General features: G+C 48.1%; 1 protein-coding gene across 1 annotated transcript in view; it reads left to right on the top strand.

Annotated features, from left to right (window-relative positions):
* TRIM62 (tripartite motif containing 62) overlaps window positions 1-18,641 on the top strand; it is a 44,886-nt gene that overhangs the window by 12,528 nt on the left and 13,717 nt on the right. Inside the window, exon 2 of the mRNA XM_065421454.1 lies at window positions 1,351-1,446. Within this exon, the coding sequence (XP_065277526.1) occupies window positions 1,351-1,446 (96 nt within the window). The remainder of the gene's footprint in view (window positions 1-1,350; window positions 1,447-18,641) is intronic.

The raw sequence follows: 18,641 nt of genomic DNA, 5'->3' as shown, positions 1-18,641 counted from the left end.
CCGCCCCCCCCGTTAGATGCTACAGAGTGGGCGTGAGTGACTGTGGCAGAGAGCACAGAGCTGAATTCCCTCCTACATTGAACGGGGCCCACACGCATCCCAGCACTGACTGCCAGGCTGGAGGCCTGTCACAGGCCCCTTCTGCGAAAAGGGCCTGAGCATCACATTGCAGTAGGCGGGGCCCTCCCGGGGTGGAGCAGCCCTCTCCTGGCTCTGACTGTGCTGTGGGGAGACGGGCTAATGCCGCAATACCAGCACTAGCCCTTTGGCACTGAGCACATCCGTTGGCTCCTCCGAAATCGAAAGCTGTAGTGGCTGAAATGGGTCAGATCCAGCCCGGGGGGTTCCCCTCCATCCTCACTGCAGCTCACTGCCCCCAGGAGTGGTCTCTCCTGTGCATGGCGCTGCCTGCCAGGGAGCAGCGGGAGGTGCTCTGGCATCTGGGCTTGGCATGGCATGGCATGTCCTGCACTGATGCCTGGTGAGGGGGTTGGCTGTGTGGCAGCCAGAGAGGGGCACTTGTCATGGCTGCTTCTCCCGGAGTGCAGGATGGGCGGCTGCTCCCCCATCATGCTCTGGCTGCGATTTCCATCGCTGCCGTGGGGATCTGGGCACAACATTCCCAGGGCCCACGGGCTGCTTTGAACATCACAGCCTGTCCAGCACTGGTGAGCCGAGTGTGCACAGGGTGGGGGGTGAGGGACTGGATTGTGGGTGCCAGCACTGCACACCCCAGCAATGGAGGCTCTTCCTTGCTCCCCCATGCGTTCTCTCTGGCTCCCCCATTGATAGATCCCCCCCCATCCATAAACCTCTGCCCAGACTCTCCGATGGGGTGGGTGTCCATCACGACAGGTTGGTCACCTGGGAGCCTGGAAGTCTGAGCTTGTGGGGAGTGAGGGGATGGGCTAGGAGAGAAGACAGCTGTGAGCACAGCAAGGCAGTGTGATCTAGTGGCGTGAGCACTGGGCTGGCTGCCCAGAGCTCGTGGGTTCGAGCCTTGGCTCTGATGTGGCCTTGGACAAACTGCTTCCTCTCTGTAGGATGGGGCTCGTGATCCCTACTCAATCCCAGGGGGGGTGGGGCAGAAGGCTGGCAAGCCTGTGCTGAGATCTGGCTGGGTAAAAGTCCCTCGGATTTATTAAAATGCTCTGGATCCACATCAGCACCTAACAGTCTCCGTATTCCTTACTGCCTTGAAAGGTGCAATGGCGCACGAGGTCGCCTCTCTCCTGAGTGGCTCTGGGGCTCATTGTAGCTCAGAGAACCCACCCCGCCCGGAGCAATGAGGCCGGGTGGCTCTGACCTTGCCTGACTGCTCTTTGTCTGTCTCCTCGCCTTGTGTTTCAGAGAGAACTGAAGGAGCAGCTCCAGGCACTGCAGGACAGCGAGCGCGGCCACACGGAGGCCCTGCACCTGCTCAAACGCCAGCTAGCCGAGACCAAGGTAACCGTGACTCCGGTGCAGAGCCCCTCCAGCTGTGGCCTGTGGAGATGAAGGTCCCAGCGAGCTTGGGTGTCTCAGACTGGGAGGAGCTGCTGTCCGTGGATGGGGCGACAGACCTTTCACAGCCTCATTCTCCCCCACCATCTCCAGTCCCCGTCGGCCTCCAGACAAAAGCCCAGCTCCCTCCAAACCTGGAGGCTTGTGTACCGGCGGCTGTGGGGTGTACTCCCAGGAACTGCAGACTAGAGGATCTCGGGCCAGATCATCAAAGGTATTCAGATGCCAAACTCCTACTGAAGTCAATTGGAGGTTGGTGCCTTAATACCTTTACCTGGTCCCTAGAGACCGAGCAGACCTGTTAGGTCCCATCTGCTGGCCAACGCAGGGCTGTGCCTATTGGACCATTTTCTCGTGCTGCACCCACCTTGTTCCCAGTGTCCCAGCGGTAGGACCTTCCCTTGGGCCGGTGACGCCACAGCCCAACTGGCCATGACAAATCTAGAAAGCCACCTGCTGTGGTTGGGCGTCACTGCCCCAGGCTGCCGTGCCCTGATGTGTGCCAGGCCTGGGGGGTGGCTCAGGAGTGCAGCCAGAGGCCTTGCATCATGTGCGGAGGCAGCAGATGTTTACTCTTCACTGGCCTGCGGCCCTTGGACTCCTGGTGATGTCTGTGCCTCGCAGTCCAGAGGAAAGTGCCCTTGCTGCCCCCCCTTTGAGCGCCTCTTGTGGATCCCTTTTGCTGTGTATTACAGGAGGGCCTAGAGGCCCTGGCTGAAATCAAGGCCCCATGGTACTAGGGGCTGCCCCAAAAAGCTTAGGCCAGCTCCACAAAGCTAGTTCGGGTCCTACCGCTGTCTGAAATCAGTGGAAGTGAGGAGCCTAAATGCCACTGTGGCTCTGAGCTTGCAGTGTAAGCAGGTGAGGCAGACAGCGGGCGGGACAAGGGCGGTGCTATGACCCCATGTACAGATGGGGAGGCAAGGCCTGGAGAGATTAATGGCAGAGGATCATGTGCCCCCACCCAGCAGCTCCTCTTGTTCTCTGCAGCTGGGAGGAGACTGCATTTGTCTCAACACCAGCTGCTGGAGGCTTTGTACTTGTGACTTGCCCAAGGTCATGCCAGGAGCCTGTGGCACAGCCAGGAATTCAGCCCACACCTCCAGAGCCTCAGGATCACCCTTCCCCTGGGGTGGGAGAGGTCAGCCTTAGAACTCCTCCCCGGCAGCCGCACTGCCCAGGGCTTCCCTTACTTCCTTGCGGGGGCTGTTTATGTGAGAAACGCCTCCCATTTCTCCCCAGTGCTTTTATGAAGTCGTATTTCAGATGACAGCCAGGTCTGGTTCCCTCCGCTGCAATGGCTTATCCATCACTCAGCTTTTTTTTAATGATCTGTTTTTATTTGACTCCTTCTTCTTCCTGCTTGCTTTAGTGGTTATTGGAAAGGTGACTTTTATTCCTGGAGAGGCTGCCATTTCTTACAGTGGCAGCTTAATTGTCTTTCTCAAGCAGCTGGTGATAGAGGCAAAGCGGATGGTTTTTAAGGGGGCAGGGTGAAGGGCCCTTTTATTTCAGCTGAGAGCTTTTTATTGAAGGTAGATGCACCCCAGGGGCATTTTTGTGGAAATGGAGCTGGTGCGTTTAAAGCAAGTGTTTCCCTTCAGGGGAGTGGCTGCTTTGAAGTGGTTTGCCCTTCTCTGGAAAGGGCTCTCGAGCCTTGCCTGCAAGTGTGAGTCTGATCTCCGGGTGTGTCAGCCCTTCCCAGACCCGCTGAAGGGTGAGGTCTCTCCCGCACTGCACCTGCCTGACCAGTTTGGCTGGAACCCTGCTGGATGCCATTAGCCCAGGCATTGCACCTATTTTCCACTGTGTCCCACCCCACTGCTGCTGACCGCACTAACTAGGAGAGGAAGAGGGACTGGTATTGCCACAAAGAATCATGAGATTGGCTTAAAAATCATGAGATTAAACAAAAATAATGTTGGGTTCACTTTATTTATGTGAAAAGCAACAGAGAGTCCTGTGGCACCTTTAAGACTAACAGATGTATTGGAGCATAAGCTTTCATGGGTGAATGCCCACTTCGTCATGCGTCTGACGAAGTGGGTATTCACCCACGAAAGCTTATGCTCCAATACATCTGTGAGTCTTAAAGGTGCCACAGGACTCAGTCTGGATCTGTAAAAAGCAACAAACACGGCTACCCCTCTGATACTTTATTTATGTGGTGGTTTTTGAGCTTTTAGGAAGCATTTAGGTCACGTTTTCATGCTTTTTTTTCCACAACCACTGGGACCGGAAACTTACTTTATTTTTAATGGTGACAGGTTTCCGAGTGGTAGCCGTGTTAGTCTGTATCAGCAAAAACAACAAGGAGTCCTTGTGGCACCTTAGAGACTAACAAATTTACTTGGGCATAAGCTTTCGTGGGCTAGAACCCACTTCATCAGATGCATGAGGTGAAAAATACAGGAGCAGGTATAAATACATGAAAGGATGGGGGTTGCTTTACCAAGTGTGAGGTCAGGCTAACGAGATAAATCAATTAACAGCAGGATACCAAGGGAGGAAAAATAACTTTTGAAGTGGTAAGAGAGTGGCCCATTACAGACAGTTGACAAGAAGGTGGGAGTAACAGTAGGGAGAAATTAGTATGGGGGAAATTAAGTTTAGGTTTGTAATGACCCAACCACTCCCAGTCTTTATTCAGGCCTAATCTGATGGTATCTAGTTTGCAAATTAATTCCAGTTCTGCAGCTTCACGTTGGAGTCTGGTTTTGAAGTTTTTTTGTTGAAGAATTGCCACTTTTAGGTCTGTTATTGAGGTACCAGAGAATCATAGAATATCAGGGTTGGAAGGGACCTCAGGAGGTCATCTAGTCCAACCCCCTGCTCAAAGCAGGACCAATCCCCAAGAGAGATTGAAGTGTTCTCCTACTGGTTTGAATGTTATGATTCCTGATGTCAGATTTGTGTCCATTTATTCTTTTGCATAGAGACTGTCCGGTTTGGCCAACGTACATGGCAGAGGGGCATTGCTGGCACATGATGGCATATATCACGTTGGTAGATGTGCAGGTGAATGAGCCCCTGATGGCACGGCTGATGTGATTAGGTCCTATGATGGTGTCCCTTGAATAGATATGTGGACAGAGTTGGCAGCAGGGTTTGGTTCCTGGGTTAGTGTTTTTGTTGTGTGGTGTGTAGTTGCTGGTGAGTATTTGCTTCAGGTCGGGGGGCTGTCTGTAGGCAAAGACTGGCCTGTCTCCCAAAGTTTGTGAGAGTGAGGGATCGTCCTTCAGGATAGGTTGTAAATCCTTGATGATGCGCTGGAGAGGTTTTAGTTGGGGGCTGTAGATGATGGCTAGTGGCGTTCTGTTACTTTCTATGTTGGGCCTGTCTTCTAATAGGTGACTTCTCGGTACCCTTCTGGCTTTGTCAGGCCTGGTCCCCACTAAGCCCCCACTTCGGACTAAGGTACGCAAATTCAGCTACGTTAATAACGTAGCTGAATTCGAAGTACCTTAGTCCGAAGTTACCGCGGTCCAGACGCGGCAGGCAGGCTCCCCCGTCGATGCCGCGTACTCCTCTCGCCGAGCTGGAGTACTGGCGTAGACGGCGAGCACTTCCGGGATCGATCCGGGATCGATTTATCGCGTCTAAACCAGACGCGATAAATCGATCCCAGAACATCGATTGCCTGCCGCCGGACCCTCCGGTAAGTGTAGACGTACCCTCAGTCTGTTTCTTCACTTCACCAGGTGGGTATTGCAGTTTAAGAACGCTTGATAGAGATTCTGTAGGTGTTTGTCTCTGTCTGAGGGATCGGATCAAATGCGGTTGTACCTTAGAGCTTGGCTGTAGAAAATGGATCGTGTGGTGTGGTCTGGATGAAAGCTGGAGGCATGTAGGTAAGTATAGCAGTCAGTAGGTTTCTGGTATAGGGTGGTGTTTATGTGACCATCACTTATTAGCACTGTAGTGTCTAGGAAGTGGACCCCTTGTGTGGACTGGTCCAGGCTGAGGTTGATGATAGGGTGGAAATCATTGAAATCTTGGTGGAATTCCTCAAGAGCCTCCTTCCCATAGGTCCAGATGATGAAGATGTCATCAATGTAGCGCAAGTAGAGTAGGGGCGTAAGAGGACGAGAGCTGAGGAAGCGTTGTTCTAAGTCAGCCATAAAAATGTTGGCATATTGAGGGGCCATGCGGATACCCATAGCAGTCCCACTGACTTGAAGGTATAAATTGTCCCCAAATCTGAAATAGTTGTGGGTGAGGACAAAGTCACAAAGTTCAGCCACCAGGTTTGCCGTGATGGTATCGGGGATACTGTTCCTGATGGCTTGTAGTCCATCTTTGTGTGGAATGTTGGTGTAGAGGGCTTCTACATCCATAGTGGCTAGGATAGTGTTTTCTGGAAGATCACCGATGGATTGTATTCAGAGTGGTAGCCATGTTAGTCTGTATCAGCAAAAAGAACGAGGTGTACTTGTGGCACCTTAGAGACTAAAAATTTTCGTCGAGCATAAGCTTTCGTGGGCTAAAACTCACTTCATCGGATGCATGCAGTGGAAAATACAGTAGGAAGATATATATACACAGAGAACATGGAAAAAATGGGGGTTGCCATACCAACTGTAACAAGACTAATCAATTAAGCTGGGCTATTATCAGCAGGAGAAAAAAAAACTTTTGTAGTAATAACCAGGATGCCCATTTCCAACAGTTGACAAGAAGGTGTGAGTATAACAGTAGGGAAAAAAAATTAGCATGGGGAAATAGTTTTTACTTTGTGTAATGACCCATCCACTCCCAGTCTTTATTCAAGCCTAATTTAATGGTGTCCAGTTTGCAAATTAATTCCAAAGGATTGTAGTTTCCTCAGGAAGTCAGTGGTGTCTCGAAGATAGCTGGGAGTGTAGGGCCTGAGGAGAGAGTCTACATAGCCAGATAAGGAAACTACAATCCTCTGGTGGGGGGCGGTGCCTGCAGGCGAGGGCAGCGCACAGTGCCCTCTGCCGCCCCTCACCCCTCCAGGGGCCGCAGGGACGTGGTGCCAGCTGCTTCCGGGAGCGGCGCGGGGCCAGGGCAGGCAGGAAGCCTGCCTTAGCCCTGCTGCGCCACGGGGCTGGCAATCCTGTGGGCCGGATCCAGCCACGGGCCGTAGTTTACCCTCCCCTGGGCTAGTGGAATATGAGGCTGAGATGTTGCTGAGAGGCTAAGGGTATGTTTATACTGCAGTCAAAGGTGTGACTGCAGCATATGTCGACAACCCCCAGCTAGCTTTGATCCCGGTAGCTCCAGTAATAATAGCAGTGACGCTGCATCAGCAGGGACTAGCCACTCAAATACACACCCAGGGTCCTGGGCAGCCTTGTTCAGTCCATGCTGCCGCTGCGTCACTGCTGTTGCTATTCACGCTAGCTAGGTCAGAGTTAGCTGGGGTCATGCTGCAGTCACACCTCTGACTGCAGTGTAGACATACCCTTGGAAGCACAGATCAGAACTCACAGCCCAGGGCAGGGAGGCTAAGGGAGCTTTGTCACCTTTAGGCCATCCCAGTTCTTGGCTGATCCATATCCTGGCCCAGGCAGCCTGTGAGCTGCAAAGTGGGGCAGAATCTCCACTGTGCTGCAGCCCCCAGCACACCCCTGCAGCAGGGCTTCCGTGGGGGTCCTCAGGGGGCTGCCTGGTGCATCTTCTGCAGCGCCTGCTGTAGGGGCATCTTCCCCCAGCTGGATCTGGGGCTTTTAGAGCCCTTTACATCGCTCCAGCCCTTTTACCTGGTGTAAAGGGGCTGGAGTGGGGGTGATAATCTCACCCTACGTCATTAGTGGTGAAACCACTTCTCAGGCTGGATCAGGTTGGGTTTGGCCTCTTTCAAATGCCATGTTTAATTGGCTGCTTTTTCTTGCCGTTTGTGAATGAATTTAGTGTTCATGAAAGAGAGGGATTGGCAGCTGAACCCAGGCATCTTGTGCCCCTGCCCACACCCAGCTCTGCCAGGGCACCTTGATCCTACTGCTATTTCAGTCCTGGGCCTCTCTCACACAGCTGTGCCGGTATAATTTCCTCCTGACCCGCACCCCACTCTGCCCTGCAGTTCCAGTCCTGGGGTGGGGCTCCACTGCTTTTCCACAGCTCCTCAGTCCTTACCTACAGCCTCCTGCTATTCCAGCCCTGGGGTCTCTGCTCACACAGCTCTGCTGATGCCCCTCGCTTCTGCTCCCCTGCTCCCCTTGTTCTAGTTCTGGACCTCTCCTCTCCAGGGACTGGCACAAATTGTGGGGGGCTTTGGTGCTGTGGATTCCCTAGAGCCTAAGGTGAATCCCCAAAACTCTCCTCATGAACTTAAAAGGACTGAACCCACCTCTCCATGGTTACAATCCTGGTGCATTGGGATAAAGTGCTACCTAAACTCTCTGAATTATGTTCCACCAGCTAGGCTCCTTGTAACTCGCCTGGAGCAAAGTGCCATGTTAACTTCCCCGGACATTTGTTTTTTAAAACAAATAAAATGTAACGACTGTTAATTACCTTTAAATGATGGGAGGCTAGGAGAACTGGAATTGTTGCTGAGACAGGACAGCTTAATGTGCCAGAACATTTTCTTTATACAAAGGCCTGCACCAAAGAGGAAGTTAAAAGTGAATGTGTGATTTAAATCAGATCATTCAGAATATTAAGCCATCAAATATCCCATTTCAGATATTCAGATTCCTTTACTTAAAATTAGCCCATCAAGATAAAAAAAAATCATATTTAAAAACATGATTTTTGCAGGGCTGCCCTAAAATGCCTCAGATTGTGGAAGCAGAAAGGACCATAAACCTTGGATTTACCTTTTCACTGCTTGTACAATCTATCCTTCACATTTTGTATTGCAAGGAGACCTGTCAATTTCACTTTGTTTCTAGTCAGTTTCATTTCATGTTTCTGATCTTGTTTCCTTCCCTACATTCCAGGACAGGTTTGGTATTGCCAGACCCTTGCATCCTAAAATCATGAGTCAGGCCCTAAAAATGCACAATAGACTTACAATTTATGAAATTAAATAAACTATTAATAAATACTTATAAAATTGTAAACAATAATAAATAACACTGAGGTACTTTTTCTTTCGCTTTCTGTTTTTTGAACCTTTAGGGGTCCCCTTTTTAAGCTTTTCTAATAAACCAGAAGGACTAGAAACTTAGGGCTTGATCCACAAAGGTACTTAGCTACCTAAGTCCAGTTTCTAGGTGCCACTCTGGGATCACAGAACTCCCACTTGGCTACCACCTAACTCTGTAGGTGCCTAAACTCACCTACATTTCTGCAGCAAAAGTTCCTTAGGTGCCCATGTTTCTGTCTCTGACCAGGCACACTGCTGCCTCCCTCTGGGCATCTGGGGGCTGATCTTCCATCCAAGCTCCAGAGAGCTTCATGAACTGGGGGAAGATAGGCATTCGGATACCTAACTCATCTGAGGGGCATGCTGTGGTAGGCATGTTCAGAGGCCGCCTAACTCGTGATAAGGTGGTGGAAGATGTCCCTTTAACCCAGTGGCTAGGGCACTCACCTGGGATGTGAGAGACCCCCACTTCAAGTCCCCCCTATGTCTAAGGAGGAGAATGGATTTGAACAGAGATCTGATCCCTTTCAAGTGCGCGTGCAGACTATAAAGGAAGAGATAGGTATAGTTAGGAAGAGACAGGTAATAATTATGGGGGATTCGATCATTAGAAACAGAGAGCTGGGTTTGCGATGACCGGGAGAACCGCATGGTGACTTGCCTGCCTGGTGTGAAGGTTGTGGATATCTCAAGACATCTAGATAGGCTTATGTGTAGTGCTGGGGAGGAGCCGGTGGTCGTGGTACATGTGGGTACCAATGACATAGGGAAGGATAGGAGAGAGGTCCTGGAGGCCAAATTTAGGCTGCTAGGTAAGTGATTGAAGTCCAGGGCCTCCATGGGAGCATTCTCTGAGATGCTCCCAGTTCCACACGCAGGGCCAGTTAGACAGGCAGAACTGCAGGGTCTCAATGCGTGGAGGAGACGATGGTTTAGGGAGGAGGGGTTTAGATTTATTAGAAACTGGGGAAACTTTTGGGAAAGGGGGAACCTGTACAGGAAGGATGGGCTCCACCTAAACCAAAATGGAACCAGATTGCTGGCACTTAACATTAAAAAGGTCGTAGAGCAGTTTTTAAACTAAGGGCTGGGGGAAAGCTGACAGTTGCGGAAGAGCACGTGATTCAGACAGAGACATCCCTTAGGGGAGGATCTATTAATGGAGATTTTCTATGTCGTAGTAAGCAGGAGAGGATGGAAGATAAAATACAGGTAGGATCTGATGAGAAACAGTCAAATGAAAGAGAGTCTCATTCAATTACATCATGTAATCGCAGACAGCTGAAAAGTTTCAATTTTTTTAAGTGCTTATATACCAATGCTAGAAGTCTAAATAATAAGATGGGTGAACTAGAGTGCCTCATTTTAAATGAGGCTATTGATATACTAGGCACCACCGAAACTTGGTGGAATGAGGATAATCAATATGACACAGTAATATCAGGGCACAAAATATATTGGAAGGATAGAACAGGTCGTGCTGGTGGGGGGGTGGCACTATATGGGAAAGAAAGCGTAGAATCAAATGAAGTAAAAATCTTAAATGAACCAAACTGTGCCATAGGATCTCTATGGATAGCAACTCCTTGCTCTAATAATAAGAATATAGCGTAGGGATATATTACCAACCACCTGACCAGGATGACAGGTTTCAGAGTGGTAGCTGTGTTAGTCTGTATCTGCAAAAAGAACAGGAGTACTTGTGGCACCTTAGAGATTAACACATTTATTTGAGCATAAGCTTTCGTGGGCTGATGAAGTGAGCTGTAGCCCACAAAAGCTTATGCTCAAATAAATGTGTTAATCTCTAAGGTGCCACAAGTACTCCTGTTCTTTCTGGCCAGGATGGTGATAGTGACTGTGAAATGCTCAGGGAGATGAGAGAGGCTATTAAAATAAAAAACCTCAATAATAATGGGGGATTTCAACTAGCCCCATATTGACTGGGTACATGTCACCTCAGGACGGGATGCAGAGATAAAGTTTCTTGACCCCTTAAATGACGGCTTCTTGGAGCAGCCAGTCCTGGAACCCACAGGAGAAGAGGCAATTCTTGATTTAGGCCTAAGTGGAGCACAGGATCTGGTCCAAGAGGTGAATATAGCTGGACTGCTTGGTAACAGTGACCATAATATAATTAAATTTAACATCCCTGTGGCAGGGAAAACACCACAGCAGCCCAACACTGTAGCATTTAATTTCAGAAAGGGAAACTACACAAAAATGAGGACGCTAATTCAACAGAAATTAAAAGGTACGGCGCCAAAAGTGAAATCCCTGCAAGCTGCATGGAAACTTTTTAGACGCACCATAACAGAGGCTCAACTTAAATGTATACCCCAAATTTAAAAAGCATAGTAAGAGAACCAAAGAAGTGCCATCGTAGCTAAACAACAAAGTAAAAGAAGCAGTGAGAGGCAAAAAGGCATCCTTTAAAAAGTGGAAGTTAAATCCTAGTGAGGAAAATAGAAAGGAGCATAGACTCTGGCAAATGAAGTGTAAAAATGTAATGAGGAAGGCCAAAAAAGAATTTGAAGAACAGCTAGCCAAAGACTCAAAAAATAACAGCAATTTTTTTCTTTTCTAAAGTACATCAGAAGCAGGAAGCTGCTAAACAACCAGTGGGGCCACTGGATGATCGAAATGCTAAAGGAACGCTCAAGGACGATTAAGGCCATTTCGGAGAAACTAAATGAATTCTTTGCATCAGTCTTCACAGCTGAGGATGTGAGGGAGATTCCCAAACCTGAGCCATTCTTTTTAGGTCACAAATCTGAGGAACTGTCCCAGATTGAGGTGTCATTAGAGGAGGTTTTGGAACAAATTGATAAACTAAACTGTAATAAGTCACCAGGACCAGATGGTATTCACCCAAGAGTTCTGAAGGAACTCAAATGTGAAATTGGAGAACTGCTAACTATAGTCTGTAACCTATCATTTAAATCAGCTTCTGTACCAAATGACTGGAGGATAGCTAATGTGACGCCAATTTTTAAAGAGGGCTCTAGAGGTGATCCCAGCAATTACAGGTCAGTAAGCCTCACTTCAGTACCGGACAAACCGGTTGAAACTATAGTAAAGAACAAAATTGTCACACACATAGATGAACGTAATTTGTTGGGGAAGACAACATGGTTTTTGTAAATGGAAATCTTGCCTCACCAATCTACTAGAATTCTTTGAGGAGGTCAACAAGCATATTGTCAAGAGGGATCCAGTGGATATAGTGTACTTAGTTTTTCAGAAAGCCTTTGACTAGGTCCCTCGCCAAAGGCTCTTAGGCGAAGTAAGCTCATAGACTCATAGACTTTAAGGTCAGAAGGGACCATTATGATCATCTAGGCTGACCTCCCGCATGATGCAGGCCACAAAAGCTGACCCACCCACTCCTGGAATAATTCTCTCCCTTGACTCAGCTGTTGAAGTCCCCAAATCATGATTTAAAGACTTCAAGTCGCAGAGAATCCTCCAGCCAGCGACCCCTGCCCCATGCTGCGGAGGAAGGCGAAAAACCTCCAGGGCCTCTGCCAATCTACCCTGGAGGAAAATTCCTTCCCGACCCCAAATATGGCGATCAGCAGAACCCCGAGCATGCGGGCAAGATTCTCCAGCCAGACCCGCATTGACCATTGATACTAATTACCAGCGATGGCACGTTATTGACCTATTGACTAAAATCATGTTATCCCATCAAACCATCCCATCCATAAACTTATCAAGCTTAATCTTAAAGCCAGAGAGGTCTTTCGCCCCCACTGTTTCCCTCGGAAGGCTGTTCCAGAACTTCACCCCTCTGACGGTTAGAAACCGTCGTCTAATTTCAAGCCTAAACTTCCCCACGGCCAGTTTATATCCATTTGTTCTTGTGTCCACATTAGTACTGAGCTGAAATAGTTCCTCTCCCTCCCTGGTATTTATCCCTCTGATATATTTAAAGAGAGCAGTCATATCCCCCCTCAGCCTCCTTTTGGTTAGGGTAAACAAACCGAGCTCCTCGAGTCTCCTTTCATACGACAGGTTTTCCATTCCTCGGATCATCCTAGTGGCCCTTCTCTGTACCCGTTCCAGTTTGAGTTCATCCTTTTTAAACATGGGAGACCAGAACTGCACACAGTACTCCAAATGAGGTCTCACCAGTGCCTTGTATAACGGAAGCAGCACCTCCTTATCCCTACTAGAAATACCTCGCCTAATGCATCCCAAGACCGCATTAGCTTTTTTCACGGCCACGTCACATTGCCGACTCATAGTCATCCTGCGATCAACCAGGACTCCGAGGTCCTTCTCCTCCTCCGTTACTTCCAACCGATGCGTCCCCAGCTTATAACTAAAATTCTTGTTAGTCATCCCTAAATGCATCACCTTACACTTCTCACTATTAAATTTCATCCTATTACTATTACTCCAGTTTACAAGGTCATCCAAGTCTCCCTGCAGGATATCTCGATCCTTCTCCGAATTGGCAATACCTCCCAACTTTGTGTCATCCACAAACTTTATCAGCCCACTTCTACATTTGGTTCCGAGGTCAGTAATAAATAGATTAAATAAAATCGGACCCAAAACCGAACCTTGAGGAACTCCACTGGTAACCTCCCTCCAACCTGACAGTTCACCTTTCAGTACGACCCGCTGCAGTCTCCCTGTTAACCAGTTCTTTATCCACCTCTGGATTTTCATATCGATCCCCATCTTTTCCAATTTAACCAATAATTCCTCATGCGGTACTGTATCAAACGCTTTACTGAAATCGAGGTATATTAGATCCACTGCATTTCCTTTATCTAAAAAATCTGTTACTTTCTCAAAGAAGGAGATCAGGTTGGTTTGGCACGATCTGCCTTTCGTAAAACCATGTTGTAATTTGTCCCAATTGCCATTGACCTCAAGGTCCTTAACTACTTTCTCCTTCAAAATTTTTTCCAAGACCTTGCATATTACAGATGTTAAACTAACAGGCCTGTAGTTACCCGGGTCACTTTTTTTCCCCTTCTTGAAAATAGGAACCACATTTGCTATTCTCCAGTCCAACGGTACCACCCCCGAGTTTACAGATTCATTAAAAATTATTGCTAACGGGCTTGCAATTTCTCGCGCCAGTTCCTTTAATATTCTCGGATGAAGATCATCCGGTCCGCCCGATTTAGTCCCGTTAAGCTGTTCGAGTTTGGCTTCTACCTCGGATACGGTAATGTCAACCCCCCCTCCTTTATTCCCCTCTGTCACGCTGCCTCTATTCCTAAACCCTTCATTAGCCTCATTAAAGACCGATGCAAAATATTCGTTTAGATATTGTGCCATGCCTAGATTATCCTTAATCTCCACTCCATCTACAGTCTTCAGCGGTCCCACTTCTTCTTTCTTTGTTTTCTTCTTATTTATATGGCTATAAAACCTCTTACTATTGGTTTTAATTCCCCTCGCAAGGTCCAACTCTACACGGCTTTTGGCCTTTCTCACTCCATCTCTACATGCTCTGACCTCAATAAGGTAGGTTTCTTTGCTGATCCCTCCCCTCTTCCACTCTTTGTACGCTTTCTGTTTTTTCTTAATCACCCCTCTGAGACGCTCGCTCATCCAGCTCGGTCTAAATCTCCTGCCTACGAACAGTTTTCCCTTTCTTGGGATACAGGCCTCTGACAGCTCCTGCAACTTCAACTTGAAATAATCCCAGGCGCCTTCCGCCTTTAGATCCATAAATATGTTAGTTCAATCCACTTCCCTAACTAGTTGCCTTAATTTATTAAAGTTAGCCCTTTTGAAATCGTAAACCCTAGTCTCTGATTTAATTCTGTTAATCCTTCCATTTAGTTTAAACCGAATTAGCTCATGATCACTCGAGCCAAGGTTGTCCCCTACAACCATTTCCTCAACGAGGTCCTCACTACTCACCAAAACCAAATCTAAAATGGCATCCCCCCTCGTCGGTTCAGCAACTACTTGATGAAGGAATTCATCAGCTAGCACGTCTAGGAAAATCTGAGCCCTATTATTGTTACTAGCATTTGTTCCCCAATCTATATCCGGGAAGTTAAAGTCTCCCATGATTACACAGTTCCTATTAGTATTTACTTCCCTAAAAACATTAAAGAGTTCTCTGTCCATATCCAGGGTAGATCCCGGCAATCTATAGCACACCCCAAGCACTATCCCAGGGGAGGCTCTAGTAGTTTTTTTACCCAATGTGAGTATTGCCCAGACAGACTCCGTCTTATCCATTCCATCACTTATTATTTCTTTACAGTTTACCTCATTGTTGACATACAATGCTACTCCCCCACCTTTACCTTTGTTCCGGTCGTTCCTAAACAGCACATACCCTTCCATACCTGTACTCCAGTCATGACCACCGTTCCACCACGTTTCAGTTATTCCTACGATATCCGGTTTCATTTCTCGGACCAGGAGCTCCAATTCCTCCATTTTGTTACCTAGGCTTCTCGCATTGGTGTATAAACATCTTAATTTATGCCGTTTAGCCTCTCTCACATTAGTTATCCAATTTGGTACGGACACCGTACTGCCAGTATGACCTATTAGTCTAGTATCCATCCCCCCCCTCCTCCTTATGTCCAATCTCTTCCCCCTGGCTATATCCGTTCTTATCTCGTCACCCTCCTTCTCAATGTTGTAATCTGGCGTGGAGATTAACTGGACATCTCCCAACCGTCTCCCCCAAATTCCTAGTTTAAAGCTCTTTTGATGAGATGAGCCAGCCTCCCTCCCAGAAGTCTATTTCCTTCCCTACTTAGGTGAAGTCCATCCCGTGAGAACAGTTGTCTGTCCCCGAAAGCCTCCCAGTGGCCATACATCCCAAAGCCCTCCTTATAGCACCACTCCCTTAGCCAACTATTTATCATCACAATCCTGTTAGCCCTTTGCTGCCCTTCTCTAGGAACAGGCAGAATCCCACTGAAGATGATCTGAGCCTCGATTTCCTTAAGCGTCTTCCCCAGCCTGGCATAATCTCCCTTGATTCTCTCTAGCGAGAACCTAGCCGTGTCATTCGTTCCTACGTGAAGGATGATCAAGGGGTTCTTACCTGCTCCTTTTAGGATCCTTTTCAACCGCAGGTCCACATCCCGTATCTTAGCGCCCGGTAGACATCACACCCTTCTGTTCTCTGGGTCCGCCCTGGTCACAGGCCTGTCTAACCTCCTCAGTAAGGAGTCCCCAATCACATAAACCTGCCTTTGCCTGGTGACAGTGCGATCTACTAATCTATCCCCTGTTCCCTCTAGTCGCAACCCCTGTCTGTTCCTATTTTCCCTTATAATCCCCCTTATGCCATCCTGTATCCTCCCGGGGCCCAGATTTGGTGCTGTCTCCATCAACTCCTCCTCTCTTTCTATGGGACTAGCCGCTCTTCTCTTCTTCCTCACCCTCCCACCTTCAGTTACCACCTGCTGCACCCCTTCCTCGTTATCCAAACACCAAAACCTGTTCCTGAGCTCTTTCTCCTTCACTGGCCCTCCTTTTCCTTGGCCTACTTCTCACGGTCACATGCTTCCACTGCCCTTGTTCTCCCCCCGACATTCCCCCCTCACAGACCTTAGCCCCTGCTTCCACCTGTATCCCTGAGCATTCCCCTTCAGCCACTCCTTGCCTTTGCTCCATTAGCTGCTCGAACCCCCTTCTAAACTCTACCAGGGTATCTACCTGCATCTCCAAACCTCGGATCTTTTCTTCCAGCAGCTCTGTTAGGCGGCACTTCATGCAGACATACCTCTGGTCAGGCACCCCCGCTAGGACCATGTACATACCGCAGCTGCCACATGCAATCATCTGCATTGTGTCCCCCGCTGCTTGGCTCATGGCTGCTGTTGTCTGGGCCCACCTGCTCACCTGTGCCCTCTGCACCTGGGCGAACACAACACCCGGGACACCGCGCCCTCCTGCCTCCCCTTCCACCTCCTCCAATGAGACTCCCACTCAAACTCCCCTGTTAGCAGCCCTGTTTGCCGGCTCCTGTGCCGCTGCTGTCATGGGATAAGAGGGAAGGTCCTCTCATGGATCAGTAACTGGTTTAAAGGTAGGAAACAAAGGATGGAGAGAGGTAAATAGTGGTGTCCCCCAGGGTCTGTACTGGGCCCAGTCCTATTCCACATATTCATAAATGATCTGGAAAAAGGGGTAAACAGGGAGGTGGCAAAATTTGCAGATGATACAAAACTTCTCAAGATAGATAAGTCCCAGGCAGACTGTGAAGAGCTACAAAAGGATCGCTCAAAACTGGGTGACTGGGCAGCAAAATGGCAGATGAAATTCAATGTTGATAAATGCAAAGTGATGCACATTGGAAAACATAATCCCAACTATACATACAAAATGATGGGGTCTAAATTACCACTCAAGAAAGAGATCTTAGAGTCATTGTGGATAGTTCTCTGAAAACATCCACTCAATGTGCAGCGGCAGTCAAAAAAGTGAACAGAATGTTGGGAATCTGTAAGAAGGGATAGATAATAAGACAGAAAATATCATATTGCCTCTATATAAATCCATGGTACGCCCACATCTTGAATACTGCCTGCAGATGTGGTCGTACCTTCTCAAAAAAGATATATTGCAATTGGAAAAGGTTCAGAACGGGGCAACAGAAATGATTAGGGGTATGGAACAGCTGCAATATGAGGAGAGATTAATAAGACTGGGACTTTTCATCTTGGAAAAGAGATGACTAAGGGGGGGATATGATAGAGGTCTATAAAATCATGACTGGTGTGGAGAAAGTAAATAGAGAAGTGTTATTTACTCCTCATAACATAAGAACTAGGGGTCACCAAGTGAAATTAATAGGCAGTAGGTTTAAAACAAACAAAAGGAAGTATTTTTTCACACCACGCACAGTCAACCTGTGGAACTCCTTGCCAGAGAATGTTGTGAAGGCCAAGACTATAACAGGGTTCATAAAAGAACTAGATAAGTTCACGGAGGATAGGTCCATCAATGGCTGGTTTGAGCATTGGCCTGCTAAACCCAGGGTTGTGAATTCAATCCTTGAGGGGGCCACTTAGGGATCTGGGGCAAAATCAGTACTTGGTCCTGCTAGTGAAGGCAGGGGGCTGGACTTGATGACCTTTCAAGGTCCCTTCCAGTTCTAGGAGATAGGATATCTCCAATAATTTAATTTAATTTTATTAGCCAGGATGGGCAGGGATGGTATCCTTAGCCTCTGTTTGCCAGAAGCTGGGAATGGGCGACAGGGGATGGATCACTTGATGATTACCCGTTCTCTTCATTCCCTCTGGGACACCTGGCATTGGCCACTGTCGGAAGATAGGATACTAGGCTAGATGGACCTTTGGTCTGACCCAGTGTGGCCGTTCTTATGTTCTTAGTGATTTTTGGCACAGTCCCACAGGACACTCTCTTAAGTAAACTAGGGAATTGTGACCTAGATGAGATTACTATAAGGTGGATGCACAGCTGGTTGAAAGAACATACTCAAAGAGTAGTTATCAATGGTTTGCTATTAAACTAGGGGGAGGGGCACATATAGTGGGCTCCTGCAAGGGTCAGTTGTTAGTCTGGTATTATGCAATATTTTCATTAATGAATTGGATAATGGAGCAGAGAGTATGCTTATAAAATTTCAGATGCCACCAAGCTGGGAGGGGTTGCCAGCACTTTGGAGGACAGGATTAGAATTCAAAATGACCTTGACAAAGTGGTGAGTTGGTCTGAAATCAACAAGATGAAATTTAATAAAGATAAGTGCAAAGTACTGGACTTAGGAAAGAAAAATCAAATGTACAGCTACAAACTGGGGAATAATTGCCAAGGTGGTTGTACTGCTGGAAAGGATTTGGGGGTTAGAGTGGATCACAAATTGAATGTGAGTCAACGGTGTGATGCTGTTGTGAAAAGGCGGATATCATTGTGGGGTGTGTTAACAGGAGTGTCGTGAGACATGGGAGGTCATGGTTCCATTCCACTCAGCACTGGGGAGGCCTCAGCTGGAGTCCGGGGTCCAGTTCTGGGTGCTGCCCTTCAGGAAAGAGGTGGAGAAATTGGAGGGAGTCCAGAGGAGAGCAACAAGAATGAGAAATGGTTTAGAAAACCCGACCTGGGAGGAAAA

The sequence above is a fragment of the Emys orbicularis genome, chromosome 22 (genome assembly GCF_028017835.1).
Source record: "Emys orbicularis isolate rEmyOrb1 chromosome 22, rEmyOrb1.hap1, whole genome shotgun sequence".
Taxonomy (NCBI): Eukaryota; Metazoa; Chordata; order Testudines; family Emydidae; genus Emys; species Emys orbicularis.
Note: the sequence above shows the minus strand (reverse complement) of the source record. Positions and strands in the feature narration are given on the sequence as shown.